Here is a 24,032-nt window from a genome sequence, read left to right on the forward strand (position 1 = left end):
TGAATTTACCCTATTTATACCTTCATAATTTTATATACCTCTACCAAATCTCCTCTCAATCTTCTGCATTCTAAAGAGCACAGCCTCAGCCTATCACAAACAAGAGAAAATTTGCAGATGCTGGAAATCCAAACAAAACTCACAAAATGCTGGAGGAATTTGGCAGGCCAGGCAGCATCTGTAGAAAAGAGTACAGTTGACATTTCGGGCTGACACTTCTCATTAGGACCCCAACCTATTCAATCTTTCCTTATAACTCAGGTACTCCAGACCTGGCAACATCCTGGCAAATTTTCTCTGTACTCTTTCAACCTTGTTTACATCTTCTCCATAGATAAATGACCAAAACTCCACACAATACTCCAAGTTAGGCCTCACCAACATTTTATACAACTTCAACGTAACATCCCATCTCCTGTACTTAATACATTGATCTTGAAGGCCAATGTGCCAAAAGCTTTCTTTACGACCTTACCTACCTGTAATGCACTTTCAATGAATTATGGACCTGTATTCCCAGATTCCTTGGTTCTACCTCACTCCTCGGTACCCTACAATTCACTGTGTTAGACCTACCCTGGTTGGTCCTACCAAAGTGAAACATCTCACACTTGTCTGCATTAAATTCCATCTGCCATTTTTCAGCCCATTTTTCCAGCTGGTCCAGATCTCACTGCAAGCCATGATAGCCTTCCTTGCAGTCCACTACATCTCCAATCTTAATGTTATTCACAAATTTGCTGATCCAGTTAACCACATTATCATCCAGATCATTGATATAGATGACAAGCAATGGACCCAGCACCAATCTCTATGTCATACCACTAGTCACAGGCCTCCAGTCAGAGAGGCAACCCTCTACTACCACTCTCTGCCTCTCCCACAAAGCCAACGTCTAATCCAATTTACTCTGCATCTTGAATGCAGAGTGACTGAACCTTCTTGATCAGTGCTTCCCATGCAGGACCTTGTCAAATGCCTTACTAAGGTCCCTGTAGACACCATGCTTCATCTACTTTCCTGGTAACTTCCTCAAAAATCTCTTTAGGATTGGTTAGACATGACCTCACAAACACGAAGCCATGTTGACTATCCTTAATCTGTCCAAATACTTATATATCTGGTCCCTCAGCATACCTTCCAACAACTCCCACAATTGATATCAGAGTCACTGGCTTTTAATTTCCTGGTTTATGTTTAGAGTCTTTTTAAACAGAGTGACAATACTGGCTATGCTGCATTCTTCTGCTACCTCTCCTGTTGCTAAGGATGATACAAATATCTCACTTGGGCCCCGGTAATTTCTGCACTTGCCTCTCGTAGAGCCAAAGGAACACCATGTCAGGCCCTGGAGATTTATCTACCCTGATTTGCTTCTGTAATCTGTGCAAGGTCCATAAAGTTAATGCCCCTTTGTCTCACTTCTATAGACTCTGTGTCCATCTCATCCATCTCTCACAGCAAAGGCTAACATACTGTCTGCCTTTCTAACAACTGAACCTGCACTGCACATTAACATTCACTGATTCCATTTCAACAATGCCCAGGTGCCTCATCATTTAGAAACATGCCAAATGGGGTGACTTACATGTTTACACATTAAGTTAAATCTGCCTAGTCTTTGTCCATTCAATTAACCTGTCTATATCCCCATGGAATAATGCTAGTTCACAATGTGGCCTCCTTTAAACTGGAGAAAGCAAATGTAGCTTGGGTGACTGCCATGTGTACCACCTGCATTTGGTCCATAAGGGCTTCTTGGCCCCTACACTGTTGTCTGACACTTACAGTAACTGCCCCCCCCCACTCCCATGATGAGCAGCACCTCATCTTCCATGTGGGTGTGTTGCAGCCTTTCAGACTCAATGTCAAATTGTTTATTCCTAGTGACACGCTTCCTCAAACTGCCTTCAGAACGGGCCAGTTCTTCTGTAGACTGTCCATTAACTCAGCATTTCTCACTCCTCTGGATACATTACTCAGACCTGCATTTCATAGCTTTTATATTCCTTTGTTTGTACATCTCTTTCTCCGACAGTCCTCTTCCAGCTTTTAAGTTTCTATGTTTTTGTTCACTCCCTCAACTCCTTTGGCATATTCCTTCAATGGTGTATCCCCATGGTAACCCTCACATCATCCCATCAGAGATTCCCTTTGTTGTATTTGTCCTTTGGAATCCACCCTTCTGTGATAGTAAGCAGTTGGAAGCCCAGCATCAATATTTGCAATAGCTCACTGGTCACAAATTCATCTCCTGAAAGTAGCTTTTGTTGTTCTTATACAGTATTCTGCCCAGTAAATAGTCTTCAATCCATGTTGGTAAATTACCCCAATACTATGCACTCCAATTTTCTTTCATATTTTCTTCTGTGGTAAGTGAAAAAAGGATCTAGTGCTTTCCCAGCATAAATGATGAATAAGTTCTTCTGGGGCTTCCAGCCAAGTACAGGTGTCGATTATAACTGACTTTTCAATGACAGACCCTGCCATCTCGTCAGGGATGATACCTAGGTATGTCTACGCTGGTGGTATTTATATCTCCACATTCCGTCCCTCCTTATTGGTTAGTCCTAATCCAGTCAGATTTCCGCCCTCCCCCTTGTTTGCAATCGAATTCCAGTTCTTAGTTAGAGCAAAACTTGAAGAAAAGAACTTCAACAAAGACGAGGGTCTCGCTCTAAGTAAGAATTGGAATTCGATTGTAAGCAAGGTGGGAGAGTGAAAACCTGATTGGCTGACTAACCAATCAGGAGGGACGGACTATGGCATGCCCAGACCTGTGTATGATTGGGTGAAGGAATTTGGAATGAAAGTCTATTGCACATTCTGGAGCAGAAGGTGGCGGTAACGTACTATTAAGCTGGGTGCCAACTGCCGTAAAACAAGAAGAAGAAAATGATGCCCAGATATCATCCCTGACGAGATGGCAGAATTTGTCATCGAAATGTCGGTTACAAACAATACTTGTACCTGGCTGGAAGCTCAAGAGAAGTTTATTTGTTCTTCTGTGGTACTTTATCAAAGATCCAAAGAAGTGACAACCTAGTTACAACCTCAAAAACAAAACCTGACCTATGTTTACTATATTCACCTGAGCGCATAAAGTGAACTGCTTGGTAATCTCAAAACAGCTCAACAATGTGAACTGTAGGTTTTATACCTGAATCCCAGCGGACACCTAGTGAGGGCTGAGTGTACCAGTGGTCTGTCAATGACCCCCACTATCCGGGCCATACTGTCTTCTTGCTGCTGCCATCAGGAAGGTGGTACAGGAGCTTTAGGTCCCACATCACAAGGATTAGGAACGAACATTAGGTTGTTAAGCCAGAGTGGATAACTTCACTCACCCCAACACTGAACTGATTCCACAACCTGTGGACTCACTTTCAATGACATCACAAACCATGTTCAGAATATTTATTATTTATTTTTTATTATTACAGTGGATGCTGGGCACATTGGCATTAGTACATTTTGGCCCAGTGAAGCAGCTGCCCCAGCTATCCAAAGTTTCATGGAAATGGTTAAGAGGTATAAAAAAATCAATCAGCCATTTAACTGAGTAACAATCTGTGTATTTAAATGAAATACAGAACAAATTAGAACATTACCAATACCTCTACTGTACAATAAAACGGTATATTGGGTCCTAATAGATATTGATGGAAGAATTCATCTGTTGTATTCTGTAGATTGGCTGTAATAAACAAAATCAGTGTAGATAATGGACTGCCTTTATACAATGCTTTAGATAATTGAATCCTCCAAATCTTCATTTTCATTGTAACATTCAAGATGATTAAGTTGATGAAGTAGTGAAATAATTTCATTTTCGCTCCCAGCCGTTTCGGGCATCTCCAAGTCTCAGTGCTTGAAACTGGTGAGCTAACTGTTCCTAATTGTCTTACTGCTTATTTCTCACCAATTATCAGTGACAAAAATCACTGTTTTTTGAACACTAATACAAACAACTGACTCTATTTAAAAACTGTTTGCTCTAAACACAGTGTAATGTCTAACGGCCATACATGCACGTGACTGATGCTAGTTAGAAGCTGTTCTGCCTCAATTAAGCGGGATTGTGTGCCAACAATCGATTAGGCATCAACAATACGACTTTGTGTGTGGGAAAAAGCATCACATGAAATTAATTGCGCTTTTTAAAGAGGTGACCTCAAATATTTACAAGGGCATAGTGGCAGATATTTCCTTCATGGACTTTAGCAAAGCTTATGATAAGGTAATGCATGGTAGGCTGGGTCCATTTATTGAGATCAAACAAGTCCAATTGCATACAAAACTAGCCTGGTGGTAGGAGGCAGTGGAGTGCTGTTTTTTCAGCCCGTGATTAGCAGTGTGCTAAAGGGATCAGTGATGTCTCTTGCAACACACATGAAGGCTGCTGGTGAACGCTGTTGCTTGAATTTCCAGCATCTGCAGAATTCCTCGTGTTTACAGTGATGTCTCCTGTTTTGTTCTCACGTATTAAACATTTGGGTAAGAATGTAGATAGTCATAGTCATACTTTATTGATCCCGGAGGAAATTGGTTTTCGTTACAGTTGCACCATAAATAATAAATAGTAATAGAACCATAAATAGTTAAATAGTAATATGTAAATTATGCCAGTAAATTATGAACTAAGTCCAGGACCAGCGTATTGGCTCAGGGTGTCTGACCCTCCGAGGGAGGAATTGTAAAGTTTGATGGCCACAGGCAGGAATGACTTCCTATGACGCTCTGTGCTGCATTTCGGAGGAATGAGTCTCAGAGGATAGTAGATGACATCAAAATTGTTGGGTTATTGGACGGTGTAAAGAGCTGTATTAGATTACAATGGAATCTAAGTCAGCTGGGAAAGTGGGCAAGGGAACAGTGAAGAGATATTAGTGATGCACTTTGAGAAGTTAAACCAGGACAGGACTTGCACAGTAAATGACAAAGCCCTGGGAAGTGTTGTCAAGAAGCATCCAGATCTAAGGGTATCGGGACAAAGTTCTGTGAAAGTGGCAACACAGGCTGCTGGAAAAGGCATTGGGCACAATTGTTTTCATTAGTCAGGGCATTAAGTTCAGCCGTATAATTAATACAACCGTACAAATCGCTGGTGACACTATAGTTGGAGCTTTGCATGCTGTTCTGGTTGCCATGCTGTAGGAAGAACATGATTAAGCTGGAGAGGGTGCAGATTCACAATGCACTGCTGGGACTGGAGGGCTGCAGGTATAAGGAGAGACTGGACGGGTTGGTTGTGTTTTCCCTGGAGAAAAAGAGGTGAAGGAGTGAGCTTATAGAAGTTTATAAAAATCATGTGAGGCATAGATGATCACAGTACTTTCCAAATGGCAAAGGAGTCAGAACTGGAGGGTATAGATTGAAGATGAGAGGACACCTGAGGGGCAAACTTTTCACATTGAGGGTGCTGGATATATGGAACGACTGTCACCGTTGGTGCTGACATTGATTGACCTTTAGTTTGTTTCTTTCAGTGCCAAAATGCCCTTGAGCCAATTGATGTGCCTGAGGGGATTGTGTTCAGACCCAGCAAACATGAGGTGGACGAACTGAAACTCAAGGACTTCCTGGGAACATCCAAAGTAAGTGGTTTATTTGGTGCTGGAGGTTAGTCCACTTCCCATTGGTGTTGACCTGATCAATATACTCTAGTTATTGATGGCAGTTTACTTATAAGAATGTTTGTAAATTATAATTATAGCTTCTCATAAGAAGCACAGTATGTTTCTCCAATTCACCCCATTGAGTGACCTGGGTGCAAATTAGACACCTTGTATTTGTTTTTCCTTTGAGTATCTCACACTGGTGTTTGGGTAAGGGTCCTGTAGTGAGCATCCTGTGACTTCCCATCCACGTCACGAGTCAGTCAGTGTGGTGATGTAAGCACGAAGCCAGAGGCTGTGCTGCAGTGCCGTATGAGGACTCGTCTGCATCAAGGAAGAGGAGTCCGGTAAAGCTATGCTAGAACAAGAGGTGGCAGAGTTAATGTTGGGGTGAAAATTTGTCAGATAAGGTATGAGAAAGGATGGCTTTGTTTGAAACCAGCAGGTCACCTAGTCGAGGTGCAAAAACTCAGAATCAGGTTTATTGTCATTGTATGAAATTTGTTGTTTTGTGGCAGCAGCACAGGGCGGGTATAACAAATTACTATAAGTTAAAATAAATGTAATAAATAAATAATGCAAAAGATGAATAGTGAGGTGGTATTCATGGTTTCATGGACCACTCAGCTATCTGATAACAGAGGGGAAGGAGCTGATCCTAAAATGTTGAGTGAGGGTCTTTAGGTTCCTGTAGCTCCTCCCTGATGTTAGTAATGTGAAGACAGCATGTCCCGGACGGCGAGGGCCCTTAATGATGGATGCCGCCATCTTGAGGCATTGCCTTTGGAAGATGTCCGCAATGGTGAGGAGGTTGCAGTGGGAGTGGAAGCCGATTAAAGATTTCCAGTAATTTCTTGAGATAAAGGAAAGGTACCAGGAGATTAGAAACTACCCTTGTTCAGAAAAGGGATGAAGAGTCACTCCAGGAAACAATAGATTTAATCACAGATCTGGGAGAAGCAATTATAAGGAGAAACAGTAATAGACACTTGAAGAAGTTTGACTTGATAAGAGTCATCATGCATTTGTTAAAGAGAAATTATGTTTGACTAACCCAGGTGCTTTCATGAGTTAACAGAGGAGGCAGATTAAGGGTACACAATGGATGTTATTTACATTGACATGCGGAAGGTGTTCAATAAAATCCCAAGGTAAAGATTGGTTAGCTAGACTGAGTTTTGTGGCATTAAAGGGTTGCTATGCATTAAACGTAGCTGCATCATAGACTTACAGACTGAATGCAAATCTATTGGAAAGAGAAGCAAACCAATGTTAGGCTGACATCTCCAGCACAGAGACCCAAACTACATTCAGACTGGTGGACCACATCATTTGTGTGTCTGACATCAGAATTTGGAAGCAGACACTCCCTATTAAACTCTATCACAATATCACACTTTGAGGAGCTCAGAGAGAAAATGCTTCAAAATGTTCCCAGGAGTTCCTCAGAAAAGTATAACAATCCTATTTGGTTCTTGGGAATCTCTGGACCGTGATGGCTGGAGCATTTGGAAAACAATGGGCACAGCCGTAAAGAGCAGATCACCTCTCAAACAATCCACTCACCTGTCCCATCTATGCAAAATCTCACATTGGCCACATTACCCACGCTGGAACACACAGAATTTGAGTGGAAGCAGGAATTCCTGATCCCAAAGGACTTCCAAGAAAGACAGGAAATTAGCTTAAAGGCAGAAAGTAACGAGAGAGGGCTTTAGACTGGAGGTGGACAGTTATGTTTCCTATGGGTCAGTTCTAGGGAAATTTGATCTTGTGAATACAGATAACAAAAAACTTGGATACCTGTTAAACAATTAAAAAGATATTAACAGGCTACAAAAGCACAGTAGGCTGATAGAATGCTTCGACAAGTGGCAGGTGAAATTTAATGCAGAGAAGTGTAAAGTGATACATTTTGACAAAAAGAATAAGAAAAGACAATATGGACCAAATGGGACAAAGGAATCTGAGTATACAATATAATTGTATAACTCTGAAAAATGCAGGATGTTTGAGGGAATGGTGGGGAATCTTTGGACTGATACAAAGCTGCAATAGAAAAAATTCATTCGGTTCTGTTCATTTTGAGATTATTATCAAACTCCTAGAAAGGTGCAGTCAGATTTGACCTGAACAATTCCAGGGCTGAAAGATTTCAAATTCAATGAGCAAAGGAGGTTCCAAACTTTTAACAACCCTCTACTACCACCTTCCGCTCCTTCCACCAAACCAGTTTGTATCCAATTGGGTGCAAGTTCATCTTCAGTCCTATGCAATCTCACCTACTGGACCAGTCTACCATGGGGCTTGCTAAAGTTCATGTAAAGAATGTCTACTGCCCTGTCCCTGCCAATCCTTTTGGCTACCTCTTTAGAAAAAACTCAAGTAAATTCATGAAACATGATGTTCTTTGCACAAAGTCATGCTGACTATTCCTAATCAGTCTTTCTAAATGCAGAACTATCCTATCTCTGAGAATTCCCTCCAGTAGCTTTCCCACCTCTGATCTCAGTGGCCCTTTGTTCCCTGGCTTGTCCTTGCAGCCCTTCATAAATAAAGACATATTAGCCACCTCCAGCCTTCCAGTACCTCACCCATGCAAGGAAAGCTTGCATTTACTTATATTTAATTTATATTGGTTGGAAAGCAAAATTATGCAATTACTTTAAATCATATGTAAAAACAGAAAATGCTATAATTACACAGCAGATCAAGCAGCATCTGAGGAGATAGAGTTATTGATTCAGGTCAATGTAGTTATAATGTGGATTACATGACTTGCAAGGCAAAATAATTGATCAGTGTCTTCACTGTACTGTAAAACGCAAGGTTTGGGTTCCAGCAGATTAACACTTAAACTCTCTCCACTTTCTGTCCAGGTGGTCTCCTCTGTGGTCCCATATGACAGCTTCGCTGGATTTGGACCTCTTCGCTCAGTGGTATGCTTGTGCATATACTTGGATTTGGAGGAGAGGGGTGGAAAATGGCAAGGTGGAAGTGAGAGGAACAGGATAAGGAGCAGGATTTCGGCATGGGCTAGATGGGATGAAGGGCCTGTTTTGGTGCTGTACTTTTCTATGACTCTATAAGGGGATGGAAGAGACTTCTGTTCCCGTGTCTATGAAAATCAGTAAGTTTCGAAGTAGTACTAGAAAGAGGTATGGATTATTTGGATATTGAGGTACTGAATTAGGTGACGGTAGATTTCAGTGTCATTAGACAGAACGTGGCAAATTGGAGACTGAGAGCAGCTGCTTGTTGGTAAATCTTGATGTGGGGCGTCTTTTAAAAGTGATACTGTGAGCATTCAGCACCAAACTGTTCCAAGAGGGGCCCGGGTGCAGTCTGTTTATGGAGCTGGCGCACATAGACAATCTCTTAAATAAATATTCTTCAACTCTTTTCAGTGAGGAGAAAGATACTGTCATTGAAGATTTCAGTTGGGACAGTGAGTTGAATCTCAGGGCACATTAAGATCAAAAAGAAGGAGATATTAGATGACCTAGTGGGCATAAAGATGGGTAAATCCTCAGAGACTGGTTCCTATGATTGGAAAGGGAGAAGATAGCTGTGGCCTTGATGGAGATTTTTAAATCTTTACTGGCCACAGGTGAGGTACCAGCAGTCAGGAAGACAGGCAACAGGCATAAGCAAGGCAATTATCAGAGTCCATTGAGAGTTACTGGATATGAATTCTGAGGGATAGAGTTAATCTACAATCGGAAAGGTAGTAATCAGGGACAAGTAACATTGATTTGATTGTAAGGGATTCTCTCAGGCTAATTTAAATGAGATTTTCAAATGGTAACTAATTATGTAGTTGAGGGTAGTGGGATTGTGGTGGCCAGTGCTATCGTGTTTGCTGTTGTGTGCTGGGGCAGCAGGCTGAGGGTAGCAGACACCAACAGAATCAACAAACTCATTCGTAAGGCTAGTGATGTTGTGGGGATGGAACTGGACTCTGTCACAGTGGTGTCTGAAAAGAGGATGCTGTCCAAGTTGCATGCCATCTTGGACAATGTCTCCTCCCATCCACTACATAATGTACTGGTTGGGCACAGGAGTACATTCAGCCGGAGACTCATTCCACCGAGATGCAATACAGAGCGTCATAGGAAGTCATTCCTGCCTGTGGCCATCAAACTTTACAACTCCTCCCTTGGAGGGTCAGACACCCTGAGCCAATAGGCTGGTCCTGGACTTATTTCCTGGCATAATTTACATATTACTATTTAATTATTTATGGTTTTATTACTATTTAATTATTTATGGTGCAACTGTAACGAAAACCAATTTCCCCCAGGATCAATAAAGTATGACTATGACTATGACTATTGATGTGGTTAACATAGTTATAGGGTCGTAAAAAAGAAATTGCCACTTTGGCCCAAGCCATCCATGTTGACCGTCAAACACCACCTAATTGAATAACATTTACCAGTTCTTGATGCATAGCCTTCTATACTTGGGAATTCAAGTGTTTGCCTGGATACTTAGTCCTATAAGGTCCCACGTGGAAGAACTGGTCCAAAAGGGTGAAGCATATAGGTTGAAGGCAAATTGAATCCAAAATTTGCTTATAGTAAGAGGCAGAGTGTGATGGTGGACGTTTGCTTTTGTGATGGTAAATCTGTGACCAACGGTGTACCACACAATCAGTACTGGGACACTTAGTTATTTGTTCTAAGTATTAACAACTTAGGAATGTTAGGAGGTATGATCAATAAGTTTTCAGGTGACATGATGTTGCTGATTGTGAGGTGGGTAGCCTTAGGTAACATAACGACATTGATCAGCTGATAAGTTGGAAAGAAATAGATTTAATTCATTTCTTAAGTGTGAGATGATGCATTTTGTGAGTCCAAATAAAAATAGGACATGTATTATGAACAGAAGTATGATCCGGAGTACTGAGGAACAAAGAGTTGCAGGTAGGTAGGGCAGTAAAGGTGTATGGGATGCTTCCCTTTGTTAGATGGTATAGAACATGACTCTTGGTTCAACATCGGTTAGGCCTAGGCTGAAATAAAGTGTGCAGTTTTGGCTGCCATCCTATAGGAAGGATATGATTGCATAGGATACAATACAGAGGAGATTCACGAGGGAGACACACAAAATGCTGGAGGAACTCAGCAGGCCAGGCAGCATCTATGGAAAAAAGTACAGTTGACGTTTTGGCCCGAAATGTCAACTGTACTCTTTCCCATAGATGCTGCCTGGCCTGCTGAGTTCCTCCAGCATTTTGTGTATGTTGCTCAGATTTCCAGCATCTGCAGGTTTTCATCTTGTTCACGAGGGAGACGTTACTTGTGATGGAACGTTTCAGTAATATGGAAAGACTGAATAGGCTGAGTTTGTTTTTCATGGAGAGGATGAGATGAGGTAGGATTTAGAAAATCATGAGAGGGACAGGTAGGGTGGATAACAAGAAACTTGCTATAGCCAGTTATGTCTCAGGACAGAGGACATAGATTAAGATGAGCAAAAGATGTCAATGGGATCTGGAAGCTGAAGTCTGGAGGCAATGCTCTCAGAACATCTAAGGAACATCTGAATGAGCACTTGAATTGCCAAGGCACAATAGACTACGGACCAAGTGCTGGTAAATGAGGTTAGTATAGACAGACACTTGATGGTTGGCATGGACATGATGGCCCAAAGACTGTATTTCTGTACTACGTGTTTGTGACTCTATCATCCTAGAGCATCTGACCATCCTTTCATTATCAACAACCCCAACATTTTTTTGTCATATACAATCTAATGAATCATACCCCCTAAATTCATATCAAAATCATTAATGTAAATAACAAACAGCAAGAGTCCTAGCACTGATCCGCACAGTATGTCTATGGTCACGGGCTTCTGATCACAAATGCAATCCTCCGCGTTACCCTCTATCTCCCATTACCAGGCCAAATTCGAATTTAATTTGCCATCTTGCCTTGGATTGCACAGACTCTTACCTCTTGTCCAGTTTTCCATTTAGGACCTAGTCAAAGGCCAATACTAGTGTCCAATTGACCATGTCAATCACGTTACCCTCATCAGTGCATTTTGTTACAGTATCTCTGAAAATTTTTGATTCATCGCTGGGAATCTGTGGACTCCTCTGGGTTTTGTATGAGAATCTCTGGACTATATATCACCGTGTCTAAATCATGGAATTGATTCACCAACTACACTGTGTGAACTCCTTCAGCAGTGGTTCAAGAAAGCAACTCACAACTACTTTTCAGGAATACGTAATTAACACTGGCATAGTCAATAATTCCCTGATTTGTAAAATGATAAAAAATAGATTGTATTGGGTTATATGAACATCAAAAATAGAAGGAGTAGGTAATTAAACCCTTTGAACCTCTTGACCATTCAACATGATTATCCACTTCCTCACTCTTTCCTACCTTCTCCTTATATCCCTCAATTCCCTTCACATGGAGAAGTATATCTACCTTCTACTTGAATCAATTTAATGACAAAGTCCCCACAGACTCCGAGTGAAGAATTTTCTCCTCATCTTAGTTCTAAATGGTCTTCTTCATATCCTGAGATTGTCATCCTGGTCCTGAATTCTACATCCAATAGAAACATTTTCCCTGTGTCTAACCCATCAAGTCCTGTTTGAATGTTATTGTTTCTACAAGATCCCTTCTCATTCTTTAGTACTGCAACGAAGATAGCCTTGACCAACTTATTCTTTTCATTCTTGCCATCCAGTAAATTTTGTGTCACTTGTTCCATTACATGAACATTCTATCAGATAAAGTGACCAAAATGGAACATAATACCCCCCACACAGTGGCAACAAGACACCCTTGACCTTTGTAAGGAAGACCAAAGTGACACTTCATTTCTCAATGCTGGTTGTACCTGAATGCACGAACTGGTCTAAATCAACTTGGAGCCTGTTTGCATCCTCCTCGTAGATTACACCCAATTTTGTGTTGTCTACCAATACAGAGATCTATGTTTAGTTTCCTGGACTGCTGCGGGTTATGGGTGGGGTGCTGCAGATGTGGTAGATTACGGGTGGGGTCCTGAGTGCTGTGGTGAGCTAGGGGTGGGGTCCTACTGAGTGTGAACACTTATGGGTGGGGAGGCTTGTATGTGATAGGTTACATATAAGTGCCCTGTGGTCTGTGGTGAATGAGTCACAATGGCACAGCAGTACATTTTTTTTAAGAGCTGCTACTTAGCAGCTCCTTCAACCAGGGTTTGATCTGGACCTTTGGTGCTATCTGTGACACTGAGGGTTTTCTCTGTATGTACTACCACCGTCCACACCCCAAATATGTGTTGATTGATAAATTACCCACGGTAAATTACTCCTCAGTATAAATATGAGACAAATAATCAGAAAGGAGTTGATGTGCAGGTGGGAGAGAGTAAGTACAGGGCTACAAAAAGAACTTTGACCAACAACCGATCTAGGCATCAGAAAGTTTGAGAGGAGGGAATTTCAATCAGGTCCACTGCCCGCGTAGGAAAAAAAGCTTTGACCAGCAACCAATTGGCGTTTGGGATTGATTAGCAAGAACAAATTAAAGGAAGGCAGGGGCAAGCACAGCAGCTATTGTCACAGCAGACATTGTCTGAGTGGAGATCTTGAAGCTTTAGCTCTTCGAGCCTTCGGCGAAGAGAGGTTTCAGTCAGAGAAAGCAAAGGAAAGCTCTAGGTTAAGTTTTTTTTCCCTCCCCCCCCCCTTTATATCTGCTCAGCTAGATAGTTGAGATCCACTGCATCTGCTCTCAGGATGAGGCTTTTCACTCTAGAATGAAGATGTCCTCCTTTTTCAAAGAAAGGGGCTTCCCTTCCTCCACCATTGATGCTGCCCTCAACCGCCATTTCCAACTGGATCCCACCACCAAACACATCTTTCCCTCCCCCCCCAACTTCCTGCTTTCTGTAGGGATTGCTCCCTATGTGACGCCCATGTCCATTAGTCTTTCCCCACTGATCTCCCTCGTGGCACTTATCCTTGTAAGCGGAACAAGTGCTACACCTGCCCCTACACCTCCTCCCTCACTACCATTCAGGGCCCCAAACAGTCCTTCCAGGTGAGGCAACACTTCACCTGTGAGTCTGTTGGGTGCTCCCGGTATGGCCTTTTGTATATCGGTGAGACCTGACGTAGATTGGGAGACTGATCCGCTGAGCATCTATGCTCTATCCGCCAGAACAAGCAGGATCTCCTGGTGGCCACCCATTTTAATTCCACCTCCCATTCCCTTTCCGATATGTCCATCCATGGCTTCCTCCACTTAGGTTGGAGGAACGACACCTTATATTCCATTTGGGTATTCTCCAACCTGATGGCATGAACATTGATTTCTCAAACTTCCAGTAATGCCTCCACCACCCCCCTTTCTCCATTTCCCATCCCCTTGTCCCTCTCTCATATTATCTTTGTGCCACCCATCGCCTCCTCTTCCATTTCGTCTTTCTTCCATGGCCTTCAGTCTCTTTCACCAATCAACTTCCTAACTCTTGCTTCATCCCTCCCCCTCCAAGTTTCACCTATCGCCTGGTATTTCTCTCTCCCCTCTCCCCACCTTTCAAATCTACTCCTCAGCTTTTTTTCTCTGGTCCTGCCAAAGGGTTTCGGCCCAAAACGTCGACTGTACTTTTTTCCACAGATGCTGCCTAACTTGCTGAGTTCCTCCAGCACTGTGTGTGTGTGTGCTGCTCGGATTTCCAGTATCTACAGACTTTCTCTTGTTTGAGGACAGCAGAGACACTGGGCAGGATAGTGGAATGCTCGTCTTGCCGGATGTTGAAAGGCAGGAAGATCTCCAGTGTCCCTGACATCTACAACTGTGAGAAGTGCATCCAGCTGCAGCATCTAACAAACTGCAGGAGTTGGAGCTGGAACTTGACGAACTCTGGAGGCTGAAGGGGCTGATAGTTAGGACATATGATGAGGTAGTTACACCCTTGGGGCAGGACACAGGAAACTGGGTTACAGTCAGGAAGGGGAAATGGGTTAAGGAGCAGATGCAGAGTACCCCTGTGGCCATCCCCCTCAAATACAGTTACATCACTTTGTTGGGGGGGGGGCGCAGAGTGGTTTGACCTAACAGAGGAAAGTCACAGTGGTCGAGTCTCTGGCACTGAGTCTGCCTCTGTGACTCAGAAGGGAAGGGAGGAGAAGAGGCACGCTGTGGTCATTAGTTAAGGGAACAGATAGGAGGTTCTGTGGGCGAGAAAAAGATTCCCAGATGGTAGGTTGTCTCTGGGTGCCCGGGTCCAGAATATCTCAGATTGAGTCCTCAGTATTCTTAAGTGGGAAAGTGAACAACCAGAAGTTGTGATCCGTGTAGGTACCAATGACATGGGTAGGACTAGTGAAGAGGTTCTGCACAGGGAGTTAGGTGCTAAGTTAAAGGGCAAGACCTCTAGGGTTGTAATCTCAGGATTCCTACCAGTGCCATGTGCTAGTGAGGCCAGAACTAGGAAGATAATACAGTTTAGTACATGACTAAGGAGTTGGTGTAGGAGGGAGGGCATAAATTTTGGATCATAAAGCTCTCTTCCAGGGGAGGTGGGGCCTGTACAGAAGGGACTGTTTGCACTTGAAATCAAATCATTAGAAGAAGGTGATATCAAGTTGCAAGGTGTTGAATCCTTGTGGATAGAGCTAAAGAACTGCAAGGGTAAAAAGATCCTGATGGGATTTGTACACAGACCTCCAATCAGTAGTAAGGATGTGGTCTACAAATTACAATGGGAGATAGAAAATGCATACCAAAAGGGCAATGTTATAATTGTTATGAGGGATTTCAATATGCAGGTAGATTGGGAAAATCAGGTTGGTGCTGGGTTCCAGGAGGGGGAATTTCTAAAATGCCCATGAGATAACTTTTTAGAGCAGCTCATGGTTGAGCCTGCTAAGGGATTGGCTATTCTGGGCTGGGGGTTGTACATTGAACCAGAATTGATTAGCGAGCTTAAGGTAAAAGAACACTTAGGGAAAGTGATCATAATGTGATCGAATTCACCCTGAAATTGGAGAAGGAGAAGCTAAAGTCAGATGTATCAGTATTACAGTGAAGTAAAGGGAATTACAGAGGCATGAGAGAGGAGTTAGCCAAAATTGATTGGAAAAGAACACTGGCAGGGATGATGGCAGAGCAACAATGGCTGAAATTTCTGGAAGTAACTCTGAAGGCGCAGGATATATACATTCCAAAGAGGAGGAAGTATTGGAAAAGAAAGATGACACAATCATGGCTGAAAAAGGTCTAAGCCAAAGGGAGGGCATATATAGAGCAAAAATTAGTGAGAAGTTAGAGGATTGGGAAGCTTTTAAAAACCAACAAAAGGCAACTAAAAAAGTCATTAAGAAGGTAAAAATGGAATACAAAAGTAAGCTAGCCAATAATATTAAAGAGGATACCAAAAGTTTGTTCAGATACATAAAGTGTAAAAGAAAGGTGAGAGTGGATATAGGACCGCTGGAATATGATGCTGGAGAGGTTGCAATAGGGGACAAGGAAATAGCGGACAAACTGAATAGCATCAGTCTTCACTGTGAAATACACTAGCAGTATGGTACAGGTTCCAAGCGTCAGGGGCATGAAGTGGGTGAAGTTACCATTACTAGAGAGAAGATGCTTGGGAAACTGAAAGGTCTGAAAGTAGATAGATCACCCAGACCAGATGGTGTACACCCCAGGGTTCTGAAAGAGATGGCTGAAGAGATTATGGAGGCATTAGTAATGATCTTTCAAGAGTCACTGGATTCTGGGATGGTTATAGAAGCCCGGAAAATTGCAAATTTCACTTCACTCTTCAAGAAAGGAGAGAGGCAGGAAACTATAGGCCAGTTAATTTCACCTCATTGGCTGGGAAGATATTGGAGTCGAATATTATGAGGTCTCAGGGTACTTGCAGGGTCATGATAAAATAGGCCATGGTTTCCTCAAGGGTAAATCTTGCCTGACAAATGTGTTGGAAATCTTTGAAGGAATAACAAATAGGATAGGCAAAGGAGAATTGGTTGATGTTGTGTACTTGGATTTTCACAAGGCCTTTGACAAGGTGCCACACATGAGGCTGCTTAATAAGATCCTATGGTAATACAGGAAAGATTCTAGTATGAATAAAGCAGTTGCTGATTGGCAGGAGGCAGAGGGAGTAAGGATCTGTGTTGGGACCGATTCTTTTTACATTAAATGTTAATGATTTGGATGATGCAATTGATAGCTTTATTGCAAAGTTTGCAGATGATGCAAAGATAAGAGGAGGGCTAGGTAGTTTTGAGGAAATACAGAGGCTACAGAAGGACTTAGTCTTAGTAGGAGAATGGGCAAAGAAGTGGCAGATGTTGTAAAGTGAATGGTCTTGCACCCTTGGTGGAAGAAATGAAAGGGTTGACTATTTTCTAAATGGAGAGAAAATACAAAAAAACCTGAGGCGCAAGGGGACTTGGGGGTCCTTGTGCAGAATTCTCTAAAGGTTAATTTGCAGATTGAGGAAGGCAAATACGATGTGGACTAGAATATAAAAGCAAGGATACAATGTAGAGACTTTATAAAGCACTGGTGAGGCCTCACTTAGAGTACTTTATTGTGAGCAGTTTTAGGCCCTTATCTACGAAAGGATGTGCTGAAACTTGAGAGGGTTCAAAGAAGATTCTTGAAAATGATTCCAGGATTGAATAGCTTGCCATATAGAGAAATTTTGATGGCTCTGGGCCTGTATTCATTGGAATTCAGAAAAATGAGGGGTGACCTCATTGAAACATTGAATGGTGAAAGGCCTTGATAGAGTGGATGTAAAGAGGATGTTTCCTGTGGGGGAAGAATTTATGACCAGAGGACACAGCCTCAGAATAGATGGGCGTTCTTTTAGAATGAAGATGAGGATTAATTTCTTTAGCCAGAGTGGTGAATCTGTGGAATTCTTTGCCACAGGCAGCTGTTGAGGCCAAGTCCTTATGTATATTTAAAGCTGAGGGTGATAGATTCTTGATTAGTCGGGGCATGAAGGGATACAGGAATAAGGCAGGAGATTGAGGCTGAGAGGGAAGTTGGATCAACCATGATAAAATGACAGAGCAGACTCAATGGGCCGAATAGCCCGGTTCTGTTCCTATATATTATGGTCTTGACGAATGGGATGGTGGGATTGCTTTGCTTGACATTGGCAAGGACTCTGCTGGATGCAGTTGGGGGATTGTGAGCTCAGCTATTTCTGGGAATGGTAGCATGAAAATCATTCTTTCTGTAGGCAGATTTGATTGATTATTGGTTCACATCTCTGCCTGGTTTGGCAGTGTCTTGTGTGTAACTGGCTGTTTCTGGGCATTGACCTACCAAGAGTGATGAGCTTTTTTTTCACTCAGAGGTGAATTAAGATGTGCAAGCAAAAGCGTGCTGGTTCACTGGGGAATGTGTTATAAAATAAGCTAATGTCTGAAGCCGGTTATGCACACTCCCAATCCACTAGTCTCAGCAATAAAAGAATGAGTTCTGTTGACCCAAGAGAGAAATTCGAATGCCACAGCCCGGAGACAGGACCGCCTACTGAGGAATATTAAATCTTAAATTTTTTTGGATGAGTAGCCTGTTTTGATGAGAGCAAGACGCGGTACAAAACCAGAAATCGGTAAAGAACAATGCAGCTTTGTGGAAAACACTGAAAACACTGAAACCAGAAATACAATTTTTATGCTACAGATGATCTGTGAACGAGCCATCCAGGTACAAAGAGACATCTACCTATGTTTCATCGACTATACAAAAGCTTTTGACACCATTAGACAGCAAGATCTTCTGGAAATGCTTCAAGATCTTGACATAGATGGGAAAGATATACGTTTAAGAAACTTAGATTGGGACCAGACAGCATCCATCAGAATAGAAGGAGAAGTGAGTGAGTGTGTGAATATCATGAGAGGAGTCAGGCAAGCTTGTGTCTTTTCACCAGACTTATTCAACCTGTATAGTGAAAATATCTTGAGAAGTATCAAAGACATCAAAGGATTCACAATTGGAGGCCATAATATAAATAACATCAGATATGCTGGTGACATCGTACTAATAGCTGACTCAGAAACAAAACTTCAAGAACTACTCACTACAGTGGCAGCAGAAAGTAATCGCAGAGGCCTCTCAATCAACACCAAGAAGACAGAAAGCATGGTCATCTTCAGAAAGACAAACATCCCACAATGTGTGATCAAGATCAGAAATACAAACATTAAACAAGTCAACAAATTCAAATATCTTGGCAGCCTAATAACAAATAATGGCAGGTGTGACACAGATAATCAAATACAGAATAGCAATGGAGAAAGAAATTTTCCAAAAAATGAAGACCATATTAACAGACAGAAAGATGAGCACGCACACTAAAAACAGAATACTGCAGTGCTACGTTTATTCTATCCTGACTTATGGAACTGAATGCTGGACCATTTCTCCAGCAATGGAAAAGAGACTAGAAGCAGCTGAATTATGGTTCTACAGAAGAATGTTAAAAATATCATGGACCACACACACATCAAATGAAGAAGTTCTCAGAAGAGCCCAAGCAGTTAGATCACTCATACCAACAATAAGAGAAAGACAACTCAGATTCCTCGGACACATCATGCGGAAAGATGAACTAGAAAAACTTGTACACTCTGGAAAGATTGAGGGGAGCAAACCTAGATGAAGACCTCAGCTTATGTACATCAAAAGCATAACCAGGTGGCTACACATCGAGGAAATGGAAGTCATCCAAAAAATGAAGGATAGATCTATATGGAAAACCATGGTCACCAAAGTCCGCATCGGATATGGTACCTAGACAGACAGCCTGTTTAAGGAAGGACAACGGGACGTGAAGCAGCTCAATCAGTGAGAAAAATGAGGACTCAGAGAAGGAAAGCTTTCTCCTGAAGGTTGGTTGGTGATCCGAGTTACAGAGAAGGGAATTGTGCCAGGGTTACTCCTCCTCCTATCCGGGTTTTAGCAAGCTCAAAGTCCGACAGGGCTATAGATTCTGACCCTGACCTTGACAGAAAGTGGTTGGTGCAGGCCACTAGTGAGGAAGGGCAAAGTCTGATTCAGAATAAGTGCATTAAATAGGGACAATAGCGGAAGATAATATGAAGGCTTTGCCAAATAATTTCAGAATTAGAAATCTGCAAACCTGAGAATGTTCTGTTTTGTCCTTTCCAGGGTCTTGCTTCTGCTGAAACAAATACTGCTCCCCAGACATTGCTGAGGACACCAGGAGAAACTGAAGCACCAATGACGCCTGCATCAGCAGCTGTACCCAGCAAGGTAACAAAGGATCATATTCAGTTATCACTCTTGCTACTTAACACTTAACAGCCAACTGACTAAAGTTGTCCAAGACTCAAATGTGGTAACAGCCCTTTTATTGACCCAAGACTCTCCATTCCTTTTGCATGACACAGCCACCAAGGTGCTTTGTGCTTCCTGACTTCTCCCCAGGACCCTCCATGACGCCTGCTCACTGCCCCTCATTATCCTAGCCTCACTAATGACCCTCTACTCTCTACCTTCCTCCCAGGATCCTACACTCCCCCACCTCTTGACCATCTCCGACTGCTGTTCCCCCAAGCTAGTCCATGTGTCCCTCTGTGATCTCTAAAATGGGTTGTGGTACATTTATTGTAGGCACAGAGGACAACTCCCCTTTGATCTTTTTCTGGTTACTTACCTTGTCCCTTGAGCTTAGTCTGCAAGTTTATGTCTGATCTGTGACTAAAATCTGTATTCACTACTTGTGGCATATCCAAGAACCCTGGCTCCTTTACTGCTACTCCAGTTCTCGCTGAGGAGAGGCTGCCTGGTGTTTGGTGAGGTTGTGGGAGGCACCCTGGCAGGTGGTGCAGCTGCTGATTGCTGGGGTCTGGTATTTAGGATGGCTACCGCCCGAAGTAGTTATTGCTGAGGACTATTGATGAGATGGAAACTACTATTTCCCTCTCTTTTTATCCTTTGACTGCATAGCCCAGAGAGAGGTCATCCTATGAAGTAGCTCTTGCTAGCCCCAACAATGAACTGAGTGGCCACACCACTCACCAAATCCTGGCCGGGCCTGACCCTCACAGGCAATCCCTGCTCACTAAGCCATGGGATGTTCAATGCGGGATTTGTGCTAAGTCTCAGCAATACAGTATATCTTACTAACCCTATAATGACCTCTACTAGAACTAATTCCATTGGTGCTCTCATTCCTAGCAATACCTTCTGAGTGTTAAATCTGGTACTAGGTTAGCTTGCTTGCTCATTGCAACATTGGAGATCATTCAGCCCTTTGTGATGATGCCATCTCCCAACAGAGAACTCAGATCAGTGTCATTCCCCTTTTCTGTGGTCGTGCAACCTATTCTTTATCATAACTCCCCTTTGATTCTTTTCTGGCTACTTACCTATTATTAGTTAACAAATCTAATGAAAGAATACGGAGAAAGTTTACGAGGATGTTGCCAGGACTTGAAGACCAGAGTTATAGGGAAAGATTGAATAGGTTTGGACTTTATTCCTTGGAGTGTAGGAGAATGAGGGGAGATTTGATAGAAGTATACAAAATTATGAAAGGTGTAGGTAGGGTAAATGTAAACAGGCTTTTTCCATTGAGGTTGGGTGAGACTAAAACTAGAGGTCATGGGTTAAGGGTGAAAGGAGAAATATTTAAGGGGAACATGAGAGGGGAAACATCTTCACTCAGAAGGTGGTGAGAGTGTAGATGAAGCTGCCAGTGGAAGTGGTGAATACGGGTTCGATTTTAACATTTAAGAGAAGTCTGGGTAAGTACATGGCTGGGAGGGGCTTGGAGGGCCATGGTCCAGGTGCAGGTCAATGGGACTAGCAGAGTAATAGTTCGGTATGAACTGGATGGACTGAAGGTCCTGTTTATGTGCTGCAGTGCTCTATGACTCTAATAATCCCGTTTTAAATTATTATTTGACTCAATAATGTTGCTGATATTCCAAATTATTTTTCCTGCCTGTAGTGTAGGAAAACACTCATGAGACACACTCATGAGACACACATTTAAACAATGGCCTCTAGTATGAGTCACCACAACCAGTGGAAATTATTGTTGCAGTGACTTTATCTGTTCCTTAAAGAGTCCTTATATGTACTTTGATAATAAATTTACTCTGTACTGCCCTCACCTGTCAGATTCCTCCTTCTTTAGCCTTTTACCTCTTTCACTTATCATCTCCCAGCTTCTTACATCACTTCTTACCTCACGTCCCCACTTTCCCCCCTCACCTATCAGCTGTCAACTTGTACTCCTCGCCTTTCCCCTCCACGTTCTGGCTTCTGCCCTTTTTCCAGCCCTGAAGAAGGGTCTTAAAACGTCAACTGTTGATTTCGTTCTTCGATGTTCCCCGATCTGCCAAGTTCCTCCAGACACTTGTATGTGTTGCTCCAGTTTTGCTTTTCCCTATTTTTTGACAATGTACACTAAAATCTCCATTGACACATACAATGTTGCCTTCCTTAATATCATTGACAAACATTGTTATATAGCCTTCAAAGCTGTCATTGCACTTTTTAAATGTGTTCCATTTGCCACCTTGAATATCAGCTTGTTGTCCATGATACTATCTTGTCACTCAGATAATTTACTTACATCAATAATTTGCCAGCAGTTTCATAATCTTTCACATTGATAATTTGCTTATTGCAGGAGACTTATATAAATTCCTCTGAAGCCTCACAATAAAAAGTCAGTCAGTCTGAGTAGCCGTGGTCTGTCAAGTGACTTAGCCAGTTTGCAGTTCTTCCTGTTAATACGTGGGTTTTCTCCAGTGCTCAAGTTTCCTCCTGCATCCAAAAGACTTTTGGGTTGGTAGATTCATAAGACCATAAGACATAGGGGCAGAAATAGGCCATTTGACCCATCAAGTCTGCTCTGCCATTTAATCATTGCTGATCCTTTTCTTCCCTCCTCAGCCCCACTCCCCTGCCTTCTCCCCTTTGATGCCGTGTCCAATCAAGAACCTGTCAAGCTCTGTCTTAAATACACCCAATGACCTGGCCTCCACAGCTGCCTGTGGTAACAAATTCCACAAATTCACTACCCTCTGGCTAAAGAAATATCTCTTCATCTGTTTTAAATGGACGCCCCTCTATCCTGAGGCTGTGCCCTCTTGTCCTAGACTTGCCCACGATGGGAAACATCCTTTCCACATCTCTGTCTACGTTTTTCAACATTCAAAAGATTACAGTGATATCTCCCCCCACATTGTTCTAAATTTCTGCAAATACAGACCCAGAGCTATCAAACGTTCCTCGTATAATGCTTTCATTTCTGAAATCATTATTGTGAACCTCATCTGAGCCCTCTTGAATGCCAGCACAATGCCAGATTCTGAATCAGAATCAGGTTTGCTATCACTAGCATATGTCACGAAATTTGTTGTTTTACAGCAGCAGTACATTGCAATACATAATAATAGTAAAGAAAAGCTATAAATTACAATTATACATACATACAATAAGTTAAATAAGTAGGGCAAAACATGAGCAAAAAAAAAGTTTTTTTGAATAGTGAGGTCGTGTACATGGGTTCATTGTCCATTCAGAAATTTGATGACAGAGGGGAAGAAGCTGTTCCTGAAATGAGTGTGTGTCTTCAGGCTCCTGTACTCCCTCCTTGATGATAGCAATGGCAAGAGTGCATGTGCTAGCTGATGAGGGTCCTTAATGATAGATGCAGCTGTTTTGAGGTTTTGCCTTTTGAAGGTGTCCTCAATGATGTAGGCAAGTGGAGCTGGCTGAGTTTACAACTTTCTGCATCTGTGTAGCGGTCCCTCCATACCAGACAGTGATGCAACCTGGTGGTGATGGTCCAGTTAATTGGTGACTATAAATTGTCATTGGTGTGTTGGTAAGCATGGGAATCCGGAATCGGTGATGTGCAGGTGAGTGTGGGAATCCGGGATCAGTGATAGAAATGTGGTGAGAATAGAATAAGATTAGCATAGAATTAGAACAGGTGAGTGCTTGAAAGTTGGTGTTGATTTGGTGACCATAAGACAAGTTTTTGAGCCATTCTTTGTGAATCTGCTTGGTGAGAAACCCCATTTCCCTGTTGGGTAGAGAATTCCAAAGATTTACCAATATCTAATGATGAAATATCTCCTCCCATGAACAGCTCGCCCCTTACTATGAAGCACAGTTCCCTGGTTCTAGGCACCCAATTGAAACATCAATTCCACATCAATTCTACTCTGGCAAATCCTGTAAGAGTTTTGCATATTTCAATGAGATTCCCTCTGATCTGGAGAAAGTGAGTGGAAGTTATTGCTTAATGTGAGAATATGTCGGTGGAAGGGAACTGGTTGGACCTCTAATCAAGAAAGAAGCAAATAAACATGCAGCCAGTACTGGTGTGGATTGAAGGCACAGAGGAATTGCAAACTCAAGAGAT

At 42.4% G+C, this 24,032-nt stretch overlaps 1 protein-coding gene across 3 annotated transcripts in view; it reads left to right on the plus strand.

Annotated features, from left to right (window-relative positions):
- noxa1 (NADPH oxidase activator 1) overlaps positions 1–24,032 on the plus strand; it is a 77,219-nt gene that overhangs the window by 20,027 nt on the left and 33,160 nt on the right. For all 3 annotated transcript variants that reach the window (XR_011882857.1, XM_072240632.1, XM_072240631.1), the window contains exons 5-7: positions 5,490–5,597; positions 8,498–8,557; positions 19,793–19,897. Coding sequence is in view for 2 of the 3 variants with exons in the window: in XM_072240632.1 (XP_072096733.1) it covers positions 5,490–5,597; positions 8,498–8,557; positions 19,793–19,897 (273 nt within the window). In the remaining variant the exon portion in view is untranslated. The remainder of the gene's footprint in view (positions 1–5,489; positions 5,598–8,497; positions 8,558–19,792; positions 19,898–24,032) is intronic.

The sequence above is a fragment of the Mobula birostris genome, chromosome 22, assembly GCF_030028105.1.
Source record: "Mobula birostris isolate sMobBir1 chromosome 22, sMobBir1.hap1, whole genome shotgun sequence".
Classification (NCBI taxonomy): domain Eukaryota; kingdom Metazoa; phylum Chordata; class Chondrichthyes; order Myliobatiformes; family Myliobatidae; genus Mobula; species Mobula birostris.